Source organism: Strix aluco, chromosome 2, assembly GCF_031877795.1.
Source record: "Strix aluco isolate bStrAlu1 chromosome 2, bStrAlu1.hap1, whole genome shotgun sequence".
Lineage (NCBI taxonomy): Eukaryota > Metazoa > Chordata > Aves > Strigiformes > Strigidae > Strix > Strix aluco.
The window spans coordinates 46486892-46502065 of NC_133932.1; the positions used below are offsets into that span (position 1 = coordinate 46486892).

The following is a 15174-nucleotide window of genomic DNA, read 5'->3' on the forward strand; positions in this document are numbered from 1 at the left end:
ATAAAGGATTATGAATGAAGAGAGGTTGAGATTGAAGAGAAAGATTTCTGAACTGTGACAAGACCAGTCTCCTAGTTCACGTAAATTAGTGAAAGGAGAAAAAAACATGAACTGAAAAGACTTCATTAACTGGCTATTCAATACTAGAAAAGACTAATGCTGGGAATGTAATGTAGAACAGCTTCAATATGCTTTGTCCAATACTGCTGTCTTTTCTCATAGAAAACTCCCTTTGGCCTTGGAGATTTTATCATTTTGTGTATAATTTTATCATATTTCTCAAAAAGCCTTGCTTTTTTTTTCTTGATTTTCACACAGATTGAACCTGTAGAGATGACTGGATATAACTAAAATATTTATGTGAGCCACATAAAGAATAAATTGTATATTTTATTGATTGGAAGGAGCATTTAAGGCAGCAAATATTCCCCATTACATTGTCACTTGAAGTACAAAAAGCATATTATAATGCAACAAGGAATCAGGAAATTCATGGCCCTTGCCTCTGTAGATAACTAAAAGTTTTAGTGGTCATTTGTATGATGAAATTACTATTTTATTTTGAAGTATCAGACTCCGGGTGCAAAACTTGATTGATTTAGCCATGTGGAAGGTGCTGTGCTCCCTCACGCGGGTTCCTGTAGGTAAAGCTGTGGGCCCCAAGCCCAGCCAGACTTCTCAGTTCTGTGTGGGCAGTGGCTGGCCATGGGCAGCTGGAAACAGTAAATACAGGTGGGTACCAAAACTCCCCCACCTTTTCCAGAGCAGCAAGGTTTTTTTTTTTCTCCTTGGAAGTGCGTGGCCAAGATGATAATGATGCCACAACCACCTTTCTTCCATGTAACAGGCAGAGGGCTGGAGTAATTAATCCAGGATGTTCCCTTAAGCCTGAGATATCTCAAAACCAGATTTGCATGGCACTCATTTGGAAGATAGGAATCCTTACATTTTACCTAGAAAATTATATTCATCTATTTTCCGCTACCAACAATGAAGAAAGAGGAAAAAACTGTGTAGAACGGAGGCTTCCCTGTTTAAAGACTGATGCTTTACACAAATAATTGATTATACTGGTGTAATTAATACATTGGAAACTGAATTTCAAGCTCTAATCAAGTGTGGCATACTGGGAAGCTTGAAATATAACTGTTTTTGCTGCATAAGGAACATAAATCATTCATGATTGTTCTTTATGATGAAGTACTGGATAATGTGCTTATCTCCTTCCCATAACCTCTTCCCTTCCAAAGACCAAAAGGATTCAAAATATACCCTTTGTCATATTGCACAAAGTAATTATAAACCAGGTGATAATTTTAAGGCGTTATCTTTAACCTTCTTAATTTCAAAATTTCTAGTTAATGGTATAGACATACTAAATGGGGATAGAGCTAAAATTATTTGATAACCTGATAGAGCTTACTGTGTACATATCTGCTTGAATATATGTACAGGAATATAGATTTATTTTCTGCACTTATTTCTACTATTAATTTTAACAAATAGCTATGGAATATTGGTCCTCTCAAAGGCTCCCAATTTATAATTTCTAGAATACAAACATTTCACCTGCAAGTGACAGTCAGCTGCCTTTGCACTCTTTGACAAAACAGGCCCAGGCTAAGCAGAGATTTATTTATACTGAACCTCTGTGGTAGAGCCTGTAGCTATACAGAAGGAACTTCAGCCTTCTCTTGTGTTCGTGGCAGTGTAGTGTAATCAGTTACAACATATTGAGACACGCTAGCTGAATGGCATCTGTGGGCAAGGTTACTTGTTGAAGAAATGAGAAACTGTCTAGTACTATCCTATAGATGAGGATGAGAATGCTTGGCAGCATTCTTCTGTTCTGTTTACATCAGCCAATAGTGCATCACTTTTGGAGCAGATGTGAACAGCGAAACATCTGGTGCTGAAACCTTATCTCCATGGGATGTGTGGTCTGGGGAGGTTATTTTGGACTAGCTCCGCTGTGGTCCCTTGAAAGCCCATGATGAAACTTGCCCATGGCAAATTTCAAGTATGGTCCTGGTGTGTGTCCTCCTGCTGAGTTTCATCCAAAAGGAATCTGCTTCACATGCTTCAAGAGGCAAACCAAAGCACAGTGAGGGCATGCAACTGACAGATTTGTTTTGAAAATAAACTGAAATAAAAAGCTAAGATAGATGTACTTAGGATCAAAATTAAACCAGTTTCCTAGATGAAACTCCCTGGGAGTAGAAGAAATGTGGTAGAGAAGGAAACAGGGAGCTATGCAACTTACTTGAAATGTTTTTCTTTTTTGAGGGTGAGGGTAACACATTCTTGATGCATTGGACTTGCCGTAGAGAGGCACACTGACAAAAATAAGTTGTTGTGGCCTCGGACAAGCTGAGCTACATTTACAGATGAAGAGACTGCATGAATGACTCCCTGAGGTGCTGAGGCTTTCCCTCTCCTCTCACACTTATTCCACTGGGTGTGGGAGGATGCAACACATGTGGGCATCTTTGCGAAAGGGGTCAGGTGCCACTACGTTGTATAGTCTCCCAATTCATTCAGCTCTGAATCTGGCCCTCAGAGTGCTACACTCAGAGCAGTTGATAAGTCACAACATAGAATTTCATATAGGACAATGCTTCTTAGCTGAGGATGACCCTTCCAAGGTCATGAGTGAACATGGAGAAGGTCATTAGAATAAATGAGTGTCCCCAAAGCCTAGACTGTCAGGATGTTAATGTGAAATTTATATGATACAAAAAGACAGTTCTACATCTCCCTTCCATAGGGACCTATAGCTACTGTGCAGAAATACAGACAGTGTTTGACTTCCTCTAGAGCACTAAAAACACTACATGTGCATGACTGGGAAAAAAAAGGCCACTTATTTTTTTCAAATGTAGGTGCCTGAAGGTAAGTCTGAAATACTTATTCAGATATTTCTATGAAAGTAGATTGATTTTTCAGTGGTTCTGGATAGCTGTGCTTTTCTGGCTGTGGAAGCACTTTTTACTTTCAAAAATCTGTCCATTTATATCTTGCTGTTCTTACATGGATTTAGATGATTTAAAATATATTTTGAAAACTCTCTGAGGACCTTTACCAAAATGCTTTTTTATAGTACCAAGTAATAATATCCCAATAGTCTAACTAGAAATATTGAGCTCCTGTGTATATAGAGCTCTCTGGATCTACAGAAGAGGCAAAACCTCCTAGTGATTTATCTCTTGTTCCCCTCAATACTATTTCAACCAGATACGGAAATACCAAAAAAAGTGTTGGACCAGTATAAATTGGACAAGGCCTGAGATTGGTCCACAGTACCGATGAAAGATCAAAGAAAAAAAAACCAATAAATTTAATATTAATGTTATGTTAAGCATAAAAGAGTTGTCACAACAGTGGCTTTGTTTCCACAGGGAGCACTTTTACAGCAAAGATATCTGTTGAGATTTACATTAAACTGCCAATTTTGTCCAGTTTTTGTGCTTTTTAGATGTCGTTGATCCTAGTATAGCATATGATTTGGTACAATATTATTTGATTAAACTGTTGTATGAATTAGCTAGGGATGTGTAGGTAGGGCGAGACTGACATATGTACTTTTTCCATGACTATGGCTAAGAAGACTTTGGCTACTAGTCCCGATCATGTATCATATCACAGCGAATATTTAGCAAAATTATGTTAATAGAAGCATTGTGCCACAACATATTTTCTGGCTGGCAGAGTTGGAGGCTTCTGAAAAGAAAAAACTAAAAAATAGGTCCTCAATAAGGAAGTTAAAATACACTCAGAATGAAAATAAATTTATCTTATTATTGCAGTGTATGGATGCCTGATGATGCCTTTTTAAGCAAATTCTGTACATCCTACTGGGAGCAATTCAAACAGTCAAGTTACATCCTTCAAGCAGTACTTGTCCTCTGTTCTTTAAGGAATACTCCATCTCAAAGACATATTCATTGTCCATACACCTCAAGCTTGGAGGCTGAACTTCCACTTGCCCAAGGTATTTTCATACACTGCCCCTGCTAAGACAAGCTGCCTGCCTGGGTATGGCAGGCACTAAGCTACTGAGTGTACCTCGAGCCTAACTTTCCTTGTGACAGGTTTTGCAGATAGATACCAAGCAAAACCTGATAATCCAGCTGAGCTGTGCTGTTTGGTGGAAGCTGAGATGTATGAGGGTCTGTAGACAGCAAAGTAGGCCTGCTGTGAAATGCATTTCTGCTTTGGCATCTCACTCTTCCTACCTACTTGGCATGACAATCTTGACATGTCTAGACATCTTGCTGTCTCATTTAAAAGGAGAATGATAGTGGTTGAAAAGGGATACACTCTAAGTTGCCAACAAATGAGCAGTTTCTCTAAGATTGTTCTAGCTGTTCAGTTCACCAGGGTTTTTTTGTATAACAGTTAATAAAGAGAAGTCCATCTGCCTGGACTGAGTGTGTTGCAATCCACTATTTTAACACTACGCAGTTTCACAACGAAGTTTCATTTAGACATAAAAGAGGAAGCAAGTTCAGCGTGCTGCAGTTCAGTCAGTTATAAAACCCCCTCATCTCCTAAGGGACTTCCTTTCTATACTTCTGTGCTATAGAGGATTAGAAATAAAATACATGTCATCTTAGAATTGTATGTAAAAAGGAAAGAAAACCAGAACTTTGCATTTTGGGGTAGGACAGACACACGGGAAGCTTTAAACTGGTTAGAAGACAACAAATTTTCTGTACCTGGTCAGCTGCTGTATCTTTGGAGGTAAGAACTAAAATATACTATGCATTATATAAATGTATGAAAATGTTGTTCTTGCTTATCAAAGTGTCGTGGTTCTGTTTGTGTGGGATCACAGCTGGTAGCTGGTAAAATGAAGATGTACTTTTTCTATTTTGAATGCATGTGCGTGTTTGCAGAGTCTCAGCTGCTGTCCACATGCAGTTCCTGCTGCCTTAAGAAGTGATGAAAACATTTCAAAAGGCCATCTTCACAACCATGACTGACCATGATTGCAATGCAACTTCAAAATGCAAAAAAATCATTCCTCTTATATTTCTAAAGTCTTTCATAAAATCATACCAAAAATGTTTTTAAGAATACTTTTAAAGGGAGCCTTAAGAGGTATGTTGCTTTAATCATAATTATGGTATTTTTATTAATCTTTCTGTGCATGTTAGTGTACTGACTAAATAATGTCTTTGAAGTACTCTATTTATAGATTAGAAATAAAAATAGACACCATAATAGATAAACATAGGCATTATATTTTAAAAAAAGTTTGTAGAAAAAAAGCTGAGACTTCTCTGAAAACAAGATGATGTTAAAAAGTATAAACAAAGAAGCTTTATCATTTTATTTTCCTGATTCACAGTGAATTTCCTGGTTTGCTGCAAATTCACAGTTTGACATGGGTATACACACACAACATGCAACTTCCTCCCTCTTTTTTATACCCTACAGCAGATGTGACTTATGTTTCAATGCTTGTTAGTGCACCATTTCCCTCACTCTTTCTGGGAAACCCCTTCAGCCTTTTCTGTCTTTCTTGCTTTACCATTTATTCTTTTCACTTCTAGAAAGTGTATTTTCTTCTATAGGAGTGCACATGAATTTATTTTCCCTTTATTTCAACTGATTAGATACAAAATATTGCAGTCCATATAGTTCAGCCATGACAACAACTAACAACTCATTAAAATAAGCACAGAAATCCAGAAACATGAAATGATTTCCACCCCAGAAAGACATAAAAGAACAGTGTAGAAACAGAGTGTAGTCAAGTCATCCTTATGAATGTGGAGTCCGACCCTTTCCTGCCTCACATTTCATGTCGTGGCTTACAGTTGTGGACATGAGATGTAAAATGCTATCAAACCAGATTGATGGTGTCCTAAAAAAAACTTTGTATAGGTATAGATGATTAAGAAAAGTGTGGAAAATGGTGAACTAGACTTGCTCTGTACAAAGTTTCAAGGAACTTGAACTGATAAAAGAGACTTGGATGGGAAATTATTTGAGAGCTCAAGAAGCTATATTTACCCACATACAGTTTTAATTGTATTTTTTATGGAAGCCTGTTCCCTCAAACTCCACTTAAAGATATAACAGCACTCGAACATACAGTAAGAATGTATTTTTTTCTAAATGAAAGAAACCAGCTTCTCCTGAAGCTCACTGCCATCCATTTAGCATGATTAAAAATGGGTAGACACTTGTATGACAAGAACATTCAACAGTACAATAGACATATAAAATAAAATGTGTTCTTGGGGAAGATGTCTCTCCTCACTTGCTTTCTTCAGCCTGTCCTTCAAGGAGATTCCTTCATACTCTTGAAATACAGGATTATTATCCTCTCAAACCTACTCTAATTGTTCCCCCTCAAGATAGCCCATATTCCCCCATGGGAGAGGTACTCCTAGCTTTCCTGCATCTCTTGAAATGTTGACATGGACTAAAGAAGATGAGCTGAGCTTCCCTTCATGTGGGAAGACCAAAATATCAGAGTGGAGAGAGCTGCAGGGAGGGGACAAGAGGGGTTTGCTCATGAGCGCTGCTGAAACAGCCTCACAGAGCAGTCCCACAGGTCCCAGATCTTCCAGAGCAGCAGCAGTAACAGGGAGAGGAAGTTACACATGCAGTGGGTAACATTCAGATGCTTGTGCAAAAACACCTCTTACTATTCCTCTTCTCTTCTGCCGTGGGCAAAGTGGGCCAACTCCTACCTCAACTAGCAGCCACTGTTATCATAGAATCACAGTCATAGAACAGCCCAGGTTGGAAGGGACCTCGAAAGATCATCTGGTTCAACCTTTCATGGGAAAGGGAGCCTAGGTGAAATTATCTAGCACCCTGTCCAGTTGCATCTTGAAAACCTCCAGTGATGGGGACTCCACCACGTCCCTGGGGAGGCTGTTCTAGTCATTGTTTGTTCTCACTGTAAAAAATTTCTTTCTTATATTGAGATGAAACCTCTCCTGATGCAGCTTGTACCCATTGTCCCTTGTCTTCTCCATGTGACTCCTTGTGAAGAGACAGCCTATCTCCTCTTTGTAGCTGCCTTTTAAGTGTTGGAATACTGTGATGAGTTCCCCCCGCAACCTTCTTTTTCCAGGGAGAAGAGTCCTAACTCCTTCAGTCTTTCCTCACAGGGCAGGTTCTCCAGCCCTTTGGTCATCTTCGTGGAGCTCCACTGTACCCTCTCTTGTCTGTCCACATCATTCTTGAATTGTGAGGACCAGAAATGGATGCTCCAGGTGTGGCCTGACAAGTGCTAAGTAGAATGGGATGATCACATCTCTGTTTCTGCTAGTAGTGCCCCTGCAGGTGCAGCCCTGATGCACATTCAGTTTGTTGTCCACCAGGACCCCCAGGTCCCTTTCAGCAAAACTGCTACCCAGCCACACAGATCCTAGCCTGTACTGGGGCCTTTGGTTATGTCATCCCAGGTACAGGGCCTTGCACTTGTCTTTGTTAAACTTCATACTGTTATTGCTAGCCCACTCTTCCAGCCTGCCCAGGTCTCTCTGTAAGATGGCTCGCCCTTCTGACGCGTCCACCTCACCACACAGTTTAGTGTCATCAGCAGTACCCAAGCCAGCCCTGAGCACTGGAGATAGGCCTTATCAGTTGGGGTTCAGATACCAATGACCTGTGGGTTTCAGGCATTCAGGAAAGGCTATACTCATCCATATGCACATCTCATTATATTCTTCACTCTCCTGATTGCCCTACACTGGCTGCACTTAGGCTTCCTGGGAGCTGTTTCACACCAGCCCCAGTGGAAGGTGAGATATAAGTCCTGCAACATATGCAGGCTTGCTCTCCAGCCTATCCTGCTTGCCAGGTGAACTCTTGCATGCATGTCCTGCAATCTGAGGTAGATCCCAGACCTCACTGAAGGGATCTGTCTGTAACTCCACAGCCTGGAAAAGTGTCTCTTAAAATGGGAAAAAATTACTACAGATGGATTCACAGGATTTGAGTTCCCTTGAAACAGGGAGACTGTCATCTGGGGTCCCATCTACTAAGTCAGCTAGAATTTAAGGTATATGCTGTGATAAAACTTGAACTCCAACAACCAGCAGCACAACTTTAGTGCCTTTCAGAGCCTTGCTCAGGGATTTGAAAGCCAGACATAGTCAAAAAAGCTTGTCTCTTCTATGAGTTTCCATCTCCTCCTTTTGCAGTGCAAAAGAATGTCCCTCTCCCCACTGAGCTGTGATCCCAGCTGGCACCACATTCTTTTCGTTCTCCCTAGCAACTTTTCATCTTGCTCAGGTTTTTATATAGGACACAATTTATCATATCTCTTTGTGTACACTTCTCAGGCTTTTCTTAAGCGTTTTCCTTATCCTGAGCCAAGAACTTCCATTCCGTTTGCCTGCTCCCAGACTCTAATCTGAGGTCTTTATGCAAACATTGGCACTGTCTCCAAGCATTATAACCCAGCAAATTTGCTGGCACTCAGAAAATATTTGGAATACCACTGGATTCTCCATATGGCTTTAAACATTCATCCTGCCTTTAGGCCTTTCTGCTGCTGATGAACTGAACAAAAACCTCAGGCAAGATATATGAGTTTTTAAGATCATCTGACAGTAATAAAGACTACGTCAGACAGAAAAGATGGTGTAAACCAGACAGTCTTCCTCTGTCTCCACTAGGCTTAGATAGAATGTAGTCAGCTCCCACTGCCAAGATAGTAGCCACACAAAGAAAAATCTCTTTGTTCACCTCACATGCAAAATGCAACAGATCAGAATTGTAAAAGGGACTGTTTTTCCTTGTGCAAGGGAAGTCATGCAGTTATTTTCAGGAAGAGGGAAGTGAAATCTGAATTTAAGGAGCATGAAACCCAAAATATTGAAAGACATTAGATATAATCCCTGTGCACTTGGAATCCTGGTGTATATGTGTGTCTGTGGCATGGAAGGGTGGTTAAGAGAAGGGGCACGAGAAAGTAGAATTATGAAAACTGTCATCCTTATCAGATGTAAAATGCAAGAATTAAAGCTGACTCAATTGCATGACCAGCCATTGGTAGTGATGGAATAACAACTTGACAGAGGTATATATTATATTGAGTACTAGGACCAGAGATATATGCACCTCTCTCTTACATTCAAGCTCTCAACACTGCCTATCAAAACTTCAATCAGATTTCCTTGAAAAGCTGGGAATAGTCAGATTAGTGTGACAGCCCTTGCCAACTTCGGAGGGTAAACTTGTAACTCATTCAGTGAAACGCACAACTCCTGAGCCTGTTGGGAGCCTAATTTTTTTTTAATTTGCCAGTTCTTTTGTTTCCATGACTGCCTCAGACAGTGTGCTCCAAAACTCTTAAAATAAGCATTGCAGAATGCAATGCAAAGAAATGAAACCAACGGTTTCATTTCCCTAATGTATCACCTTATGACAGAAACAACATACATCTGGGTAGGAGGAAAGACAGAAGTGTCACATGCTACCTGAACACAACTGGCTTTGCGTATGTTGGCTGAGCAGAGAACAGGCCATACGTTATATTTCCACCCATTTCTCAGAATCTACAGTACAAATAAGCGTATAACAATTCCAGATTCATGCTAGCCAAAGTCAGTGGTGACTTTGCAATAAAGCCATCTAGGCTGTGGATGACTGGGGGAAGGGAAAGAAGGGAATAGAAGCAGCAGAGAGAGGGGGATGAGTTGATAACCTGAGTGGCTCTAGCATTTGGCTAAGATTTCTGTGGTGGCACCTTCATCACAGCTAAAACATAAAGCAAGACAACAGCAACATACTGCAAGGAATGCCAAGCCCCAAACATTATTTTTTTCCCCTCTTGTGTAAATAGATCGCTTTTCATTAAATGTAACCTGCCTGTGGGAAATCTCACACAACTGGCAGCGGTAGAGAGGGTTCAGGGTCACCAAAGCAAGTGCTTGGACACATTTAATTTCCTTTAGTTTAATGGAAATTTCCTTCTGAAGGAAGTTTATTTTCCCTCCAACCTTCTTCTTCATAGCATGGAAATGATTTCCTGCCCCCGAGGAAAGTTTTTTCTCACACTGTCTCTTCCTAATATCTACGTAGTCTATATTCATGCTTAGCCAGGATTTAGCCAACATTTATTATTAATGCAGCATTTTGCACTAGCAACTGTGACATGTGAAATATTTTACTAAGAAATGAGAGACTTTTCAGTCTTTGAAAAGATGACAGCAGCATGGGGTAGTGCAGCATGTGCCAGAGAGATGCCACCTCCCCATTCACAGTTTGTGGGAAGATGTTCCCGTTCTGGTGCTCTGTCCCAGCGGGTGTTTTGAAATAGACAGGCAGACTGTCAAGTGACTGGGACATATGTTCATATCTGTAGAGACAGTATCTGTTAAGGATTAAAATGATATAATTGGATTAAATAGTAAATGTAGAAAAGTACTTGCTATTAAAACAAAGAGAAGTTATTTGTTCCTCTACCACACAAGATATTTTGTACTATAGAAAGGAAAAAAACAATTTTAATTTTAATTTATTTTTACTTAAGATTTACTTTCTCTTTGCTGGACCACACGATTTCTTTGGGACATCTTTCCCATTGATCATGACCTTGACATCTGTTAAAAAAAAAGACACAGAGGTGGATTTAAGAACAATTATGTGTTGGTGGATCTGCTAAAGCTTGGTCAGAACATTTACTGATGTGCAGATGTATGTGTGTCCTTGCTAGCAAGTCCTGTCTTTCATTACTAACATGTCTATGCAGCTTTTGAGATTGAGCTGCCTGCTCAGAGAGTGGGGAGAGTTAGTGACTGCTGGAACCTGATTGTGCCTTTGTAGAAACACAATGGAAACCAATTTCAGAGCTGGTGGTACTCATGAATAATCCAACAGTGAAGGAGCTGGAGTACTTCTGAAATGTGCACTTTCCTATGCATTGCACTGAAATATGTCTCTTCAAAAGTACACTTCAGATTTCTGTATCTAGGGTAGTCAGTTTAAGATCCTTTTATAGTAACTGGAGAGTGGTAAGCAAATCTAGGGCACAATTAATTTCATTTTGATTTAGGTGTCTAAAACAGGTCAGATGAATCATGCCTCCATAAAGCTTTGCTTTTACCACTGACATTTTCATGTCTAATAGTTATAGACAGTTAATTCCATTGTGCCTGGCATGCAGAAATGCAAAGTGCTAATTTAATGATCTGAGATATTTTAATGAAAAAGGAACCACACCTACAGTCATTGATTAGTCTGGAACAGAAGGGGTGATACTCTCAATATGAATCTCAAATCAACATAGTTCGGAGGCAGCTGACAAACCACACACAACAAAAGTTGCTTCAAAGCATATGACAAAAAGGGGAAACCCCTTGGCTTCTTACTGAAGTCAAGGGCAAAAATATATATATTGGAGTGTAAGTTATTACAGCTGTTATCACAACAAACCACTTCCTGTTCCTCTCTTCCCAATTCACTTGTCATTGGATGTATTGGACATGCCATACATTATGTTATACAGAATATCCTTTGGTGTGATTAACAGCACAACAGGGAGACTAGCTGATCACTTCACTCAATGACTCAAGTCCTTTAGAAAGACGTGTTCAAATTGGAAACATCTCTTCACACCTAGTAACAAACTTGTGAGTGTAATCACCACTCAATGACTTTGCAATGAACTAATGGTTTCTTCTTGTAATTTTTCTGTTCATTGGTGGTTCCTTTCCTCTGGTGAAGGATGCTGTCAGAAGGTTACCTTTATGGAATCGCCTACCTTTGTGAAGATCTCAACCCTGAGCTCTACAGCAAGAGATCAGCTGAGGAAGTGGTGTGTGAAATGAGGTCTATTAATTATTCTTCCATGGATGAAGGACAAGGAAAGAGCCTCCTTCAGAGATGCAGATCTGCTGGCAAGTGCATTTCCTCAGTCTGCTCTAGAGGTAGCAAGCACAGCAGAAGGCAGAAGGATAATCCCCTACAGCCTACACAGCACCACACGCCCTCAGGGCAGCCATCTCCAGCTATGCCTGTCTGTGAGGGGCTGACAAGAAAAGACACCTACCTGGTACCATCTTCCTGCAAAAGCATTTGCAAGAACTACAACGATTTGCATATAGCTGGGGACTACGTGGTGCCGATTAGCTCAGTCACGACAGATTTTACCTGTGACAGCGGCATAGGACCCTTCTTGGAGTCTTCAGAGATTCCTCCCCCCATGGAGTCTGTGAAGGTCCCTCCCTCCAGTGACACCAGCCGCAAGCCGGCCCAAGGCTACTCCTCATGCTGGAGGCTGGCGAGCTTAGCTGCCCACCAGCAGCCCCTCTCTGACTCAGCCCTGAACGACTACCTCGAACAGAAGCTGGTGGAACTGTATAAGCAGTACATCATGGATAGCACAGCAAACAGGGCATCCCCCACTCAGATCCTGGCCTCGGAGCTTATCATGACTAACGTTGATCAAATCAGCATGCAGATATCACGGGAGAGGAATATGGAGACCACCAAGGCCAAAGACATTGTCATTAGCCGCTTCTTACAAATAGCCAGTGAGAAAATATCCTCAGAAATTAGCACACCTAGTCTGCATATTTCCCAATATAGCCACACTAATGCATAGTATCTGAATGTCTGCCATTAGAAAGATTTTATGTTCTGCAAAGTCAAATTTAGTTTCTTAAGACATTTTTCTGCTTCATAAAAATGCATTTACCCCCTACCACTTAAATTAAACCTTCAAGTACATATTAAATAGTAAAAATGTCTGTACTGTGCAGCCCCTGTTGTGGACTAGATGATTTTTTGGTTTGGGTTTTTTTGAAAAGTTCTTCCCTAAAGGCTTATTTTAGTGAGCCTCAGACATTAAAAAAATTTTGCAGAAAAATGACTAAGAGCATATGACATTCTTCCAGGCACTCAGGTGTTCACTTTCTTCCCCACGTGCTTGACATATCATTTCAACTTTCCTCTATCTGGAGTCTGCCATTCTACCTCTGGGTGAAGCGAAGACTTACACAAGCACAGTGATAGCAGAGCCACAGAAATGCAGAACCAAGGATGTCATCTAGTTCATCTCTCTGTCCCAAACGGCTTTATTTATGACATCACTCACAGAAGTTTTTATAATTTGTTTCTAAAGATATTAAGGGGATAGACACTTTGCGATTTCTTCCATACTAACCCTAATTATTTAACTGATGTCTTCCTGTTCAAAAGTTACCATCCCTTTTTGTGAAGCACAAACTCTGCTTTCAAACAGACTTCATCAGTAGGACCGTACGTGTATACCAGTGTGTTTTGCACTGAACGAACTATTACAGTGGACTCTGATGACCTGTGATCACAGACAGACACCACCTTTGCCAGCTACTTAGAGACCCACAGCTGTGGCATAGTCATGTAGGGACAGTGATGATAATAAAGGGGGAAGAGGAACAAGAATTCACCTTTATTGAGAGAATTGCACACTGAAAAAAAAGGGCTAATCCAAACCCCATTTGATAAATGCAAACAGTTCCTTTGAATGCAGAAGGAAAGCTGAAACAGACAGCTCAGCAGCATGGCTAACCACTTCTTCTGTTAGGATCATTGCTGTGTATCATAGGTCAAGGTCATTTAAACCTGATGTATTTCTAATAGGAAGGTCCTTTTCTGTAAAATTTCACTGAGACTTAAAAAAGAAGAAAAAAAAAAGCTGCCTTGTGGCAAGGATGGTTACCTACTTTGAGCTTGTATAATGTATAACGTGTTGTCAATGCCAATCTATCATTGGTTCAGTTTCTAAGTATCAGTATAATATAAATACTAATTTATAATAAATATTCATAAAGTATTTTCATGTTATTGATTCCAGTGTCATTCTGGCCTTTGTGTTCTTTTTTTATGAAAGGCATGCCTTTATTTGTATTTTTTAAAAAAAAAAAAGTAAGGTAGTGAACATGTCAGTTTATTCTATTGCTGCTGTCTTTCCAGAGATTACTGGGATAGCTCAGTATATTTTCCTGCTTGTGCAGTGAAGGGGTATCCAAAAATCAGTTGTCATAAGAGCCTTTGATGTGTGAATCCAGAGACTGTACATCTGTTGCCATAGCAGCCTACCCAAATACTATTATTCAGCAATTCAAGATAGATAATTTCTGGTATATAATGTTTCTAGACTGTGATCAAACGCAATTTACAAATAGAAAAAAATGCTATTTTTAGGAGAAAATCACATTCATGGTAATGCATAGGCACACATGTGTGTTCTGCATGCAAAATCTATTACCAACAGACCTCTCAAATCTCTTGAAACTCTCTCAGAATAAAAGGATGCACTGGAATCTATGAAAATGGTTTGCAGAGGACATCAAAGAGGAAAATATAGTAGTTTTTATTTCCTACAAATACAGATTCAGGCTTTTCAAAACATGAGGTTTTCGTTCATGCCTGTTGACATTCAGATCACTGAATTTTAGTAGCAAAAGATGTAGTAGTAAGCAACTTGCAGAGTTGAATGCATAAATCAATACCCTCCCTGAAAGATCTGACACCTTCATGAGAAAACATAATCGATTCTTACACTCAACTCTACCCACTCCAAAGACTGTACCCTGTGGAAACAAAACAGCAATTTATCATCTGTTACTCAGAAACCCAGATCTTGATTTTCCCTGAGTTGATAGGGCTGTGATGGAGACCGACAGGCAGCACCCGCTCACCCCAGTGGGAAACAGCAAGGGCAGCTGGAGAACAGGGGCTGACAGTCTGCCCAAACCCGTGTGAAAACGTCCTCACCTTTACTGGGCTCACTCCAGAGGGGCTGTGTCAGAGGGGTGCAACAAGAACTGGGGGCTCAGCCCTCAGAGGATGGTGCTGTTATAGCAGTGCCCTACAGAGCAGTGGAGAAGACAGACAGACCTTAAATGCACAAAAGCATGGCTCGTGCCTATGGAGGGCATGTTTGATACTTACATTTGATTAATCAGTCAACTACAAATCATTCCATTCTCATGCAGCTTTCTTCCAAGCAAATCACTTAATATAATCATACCTACTTTCAAGTAAAGGTCTTATTTTAGATTGTCAGACTGACATGAATTTTATTCATGGAAGGGTCATAATTGTTGCAGAAGCTGATTTATTCCAGAAAGACAGCATCAACAGCTTCTTCCCCACATATGGTTATTTTCTTTTCCCTGCCTAAATATAAATCCCCATTTCATTTTGAGCCCT

At 40.2% G+C, this 15174-nt stretch overlaps 1 protein-coding gene across 1 annotated transcript; it reads left to right on the forward strand.

Moving 5' to 3' along the window:
• Positions 1-4561: 4561 nt before the first annotated feature.
• Positions 4562-13792, forward strand: TASL (TLR adaptor interacting with endolysosomal SLC15A4). The gene is made up of 2 exons (XM_074816880.1): positions 4562-4743; positions 11701-13792. Exon 2 carries the CDS (start codon positions 11702-11704, stop codon positions 12578-12580), a length of 879 nt encoding a protein of 292 aa, XP_074672981.1. The 5' UTR covers positions 4562-4743; position 11701; the 3' UTR covers positions 12581-13792.
• Positions 13793-15174: the final 1382 nt, after the last annotated feature.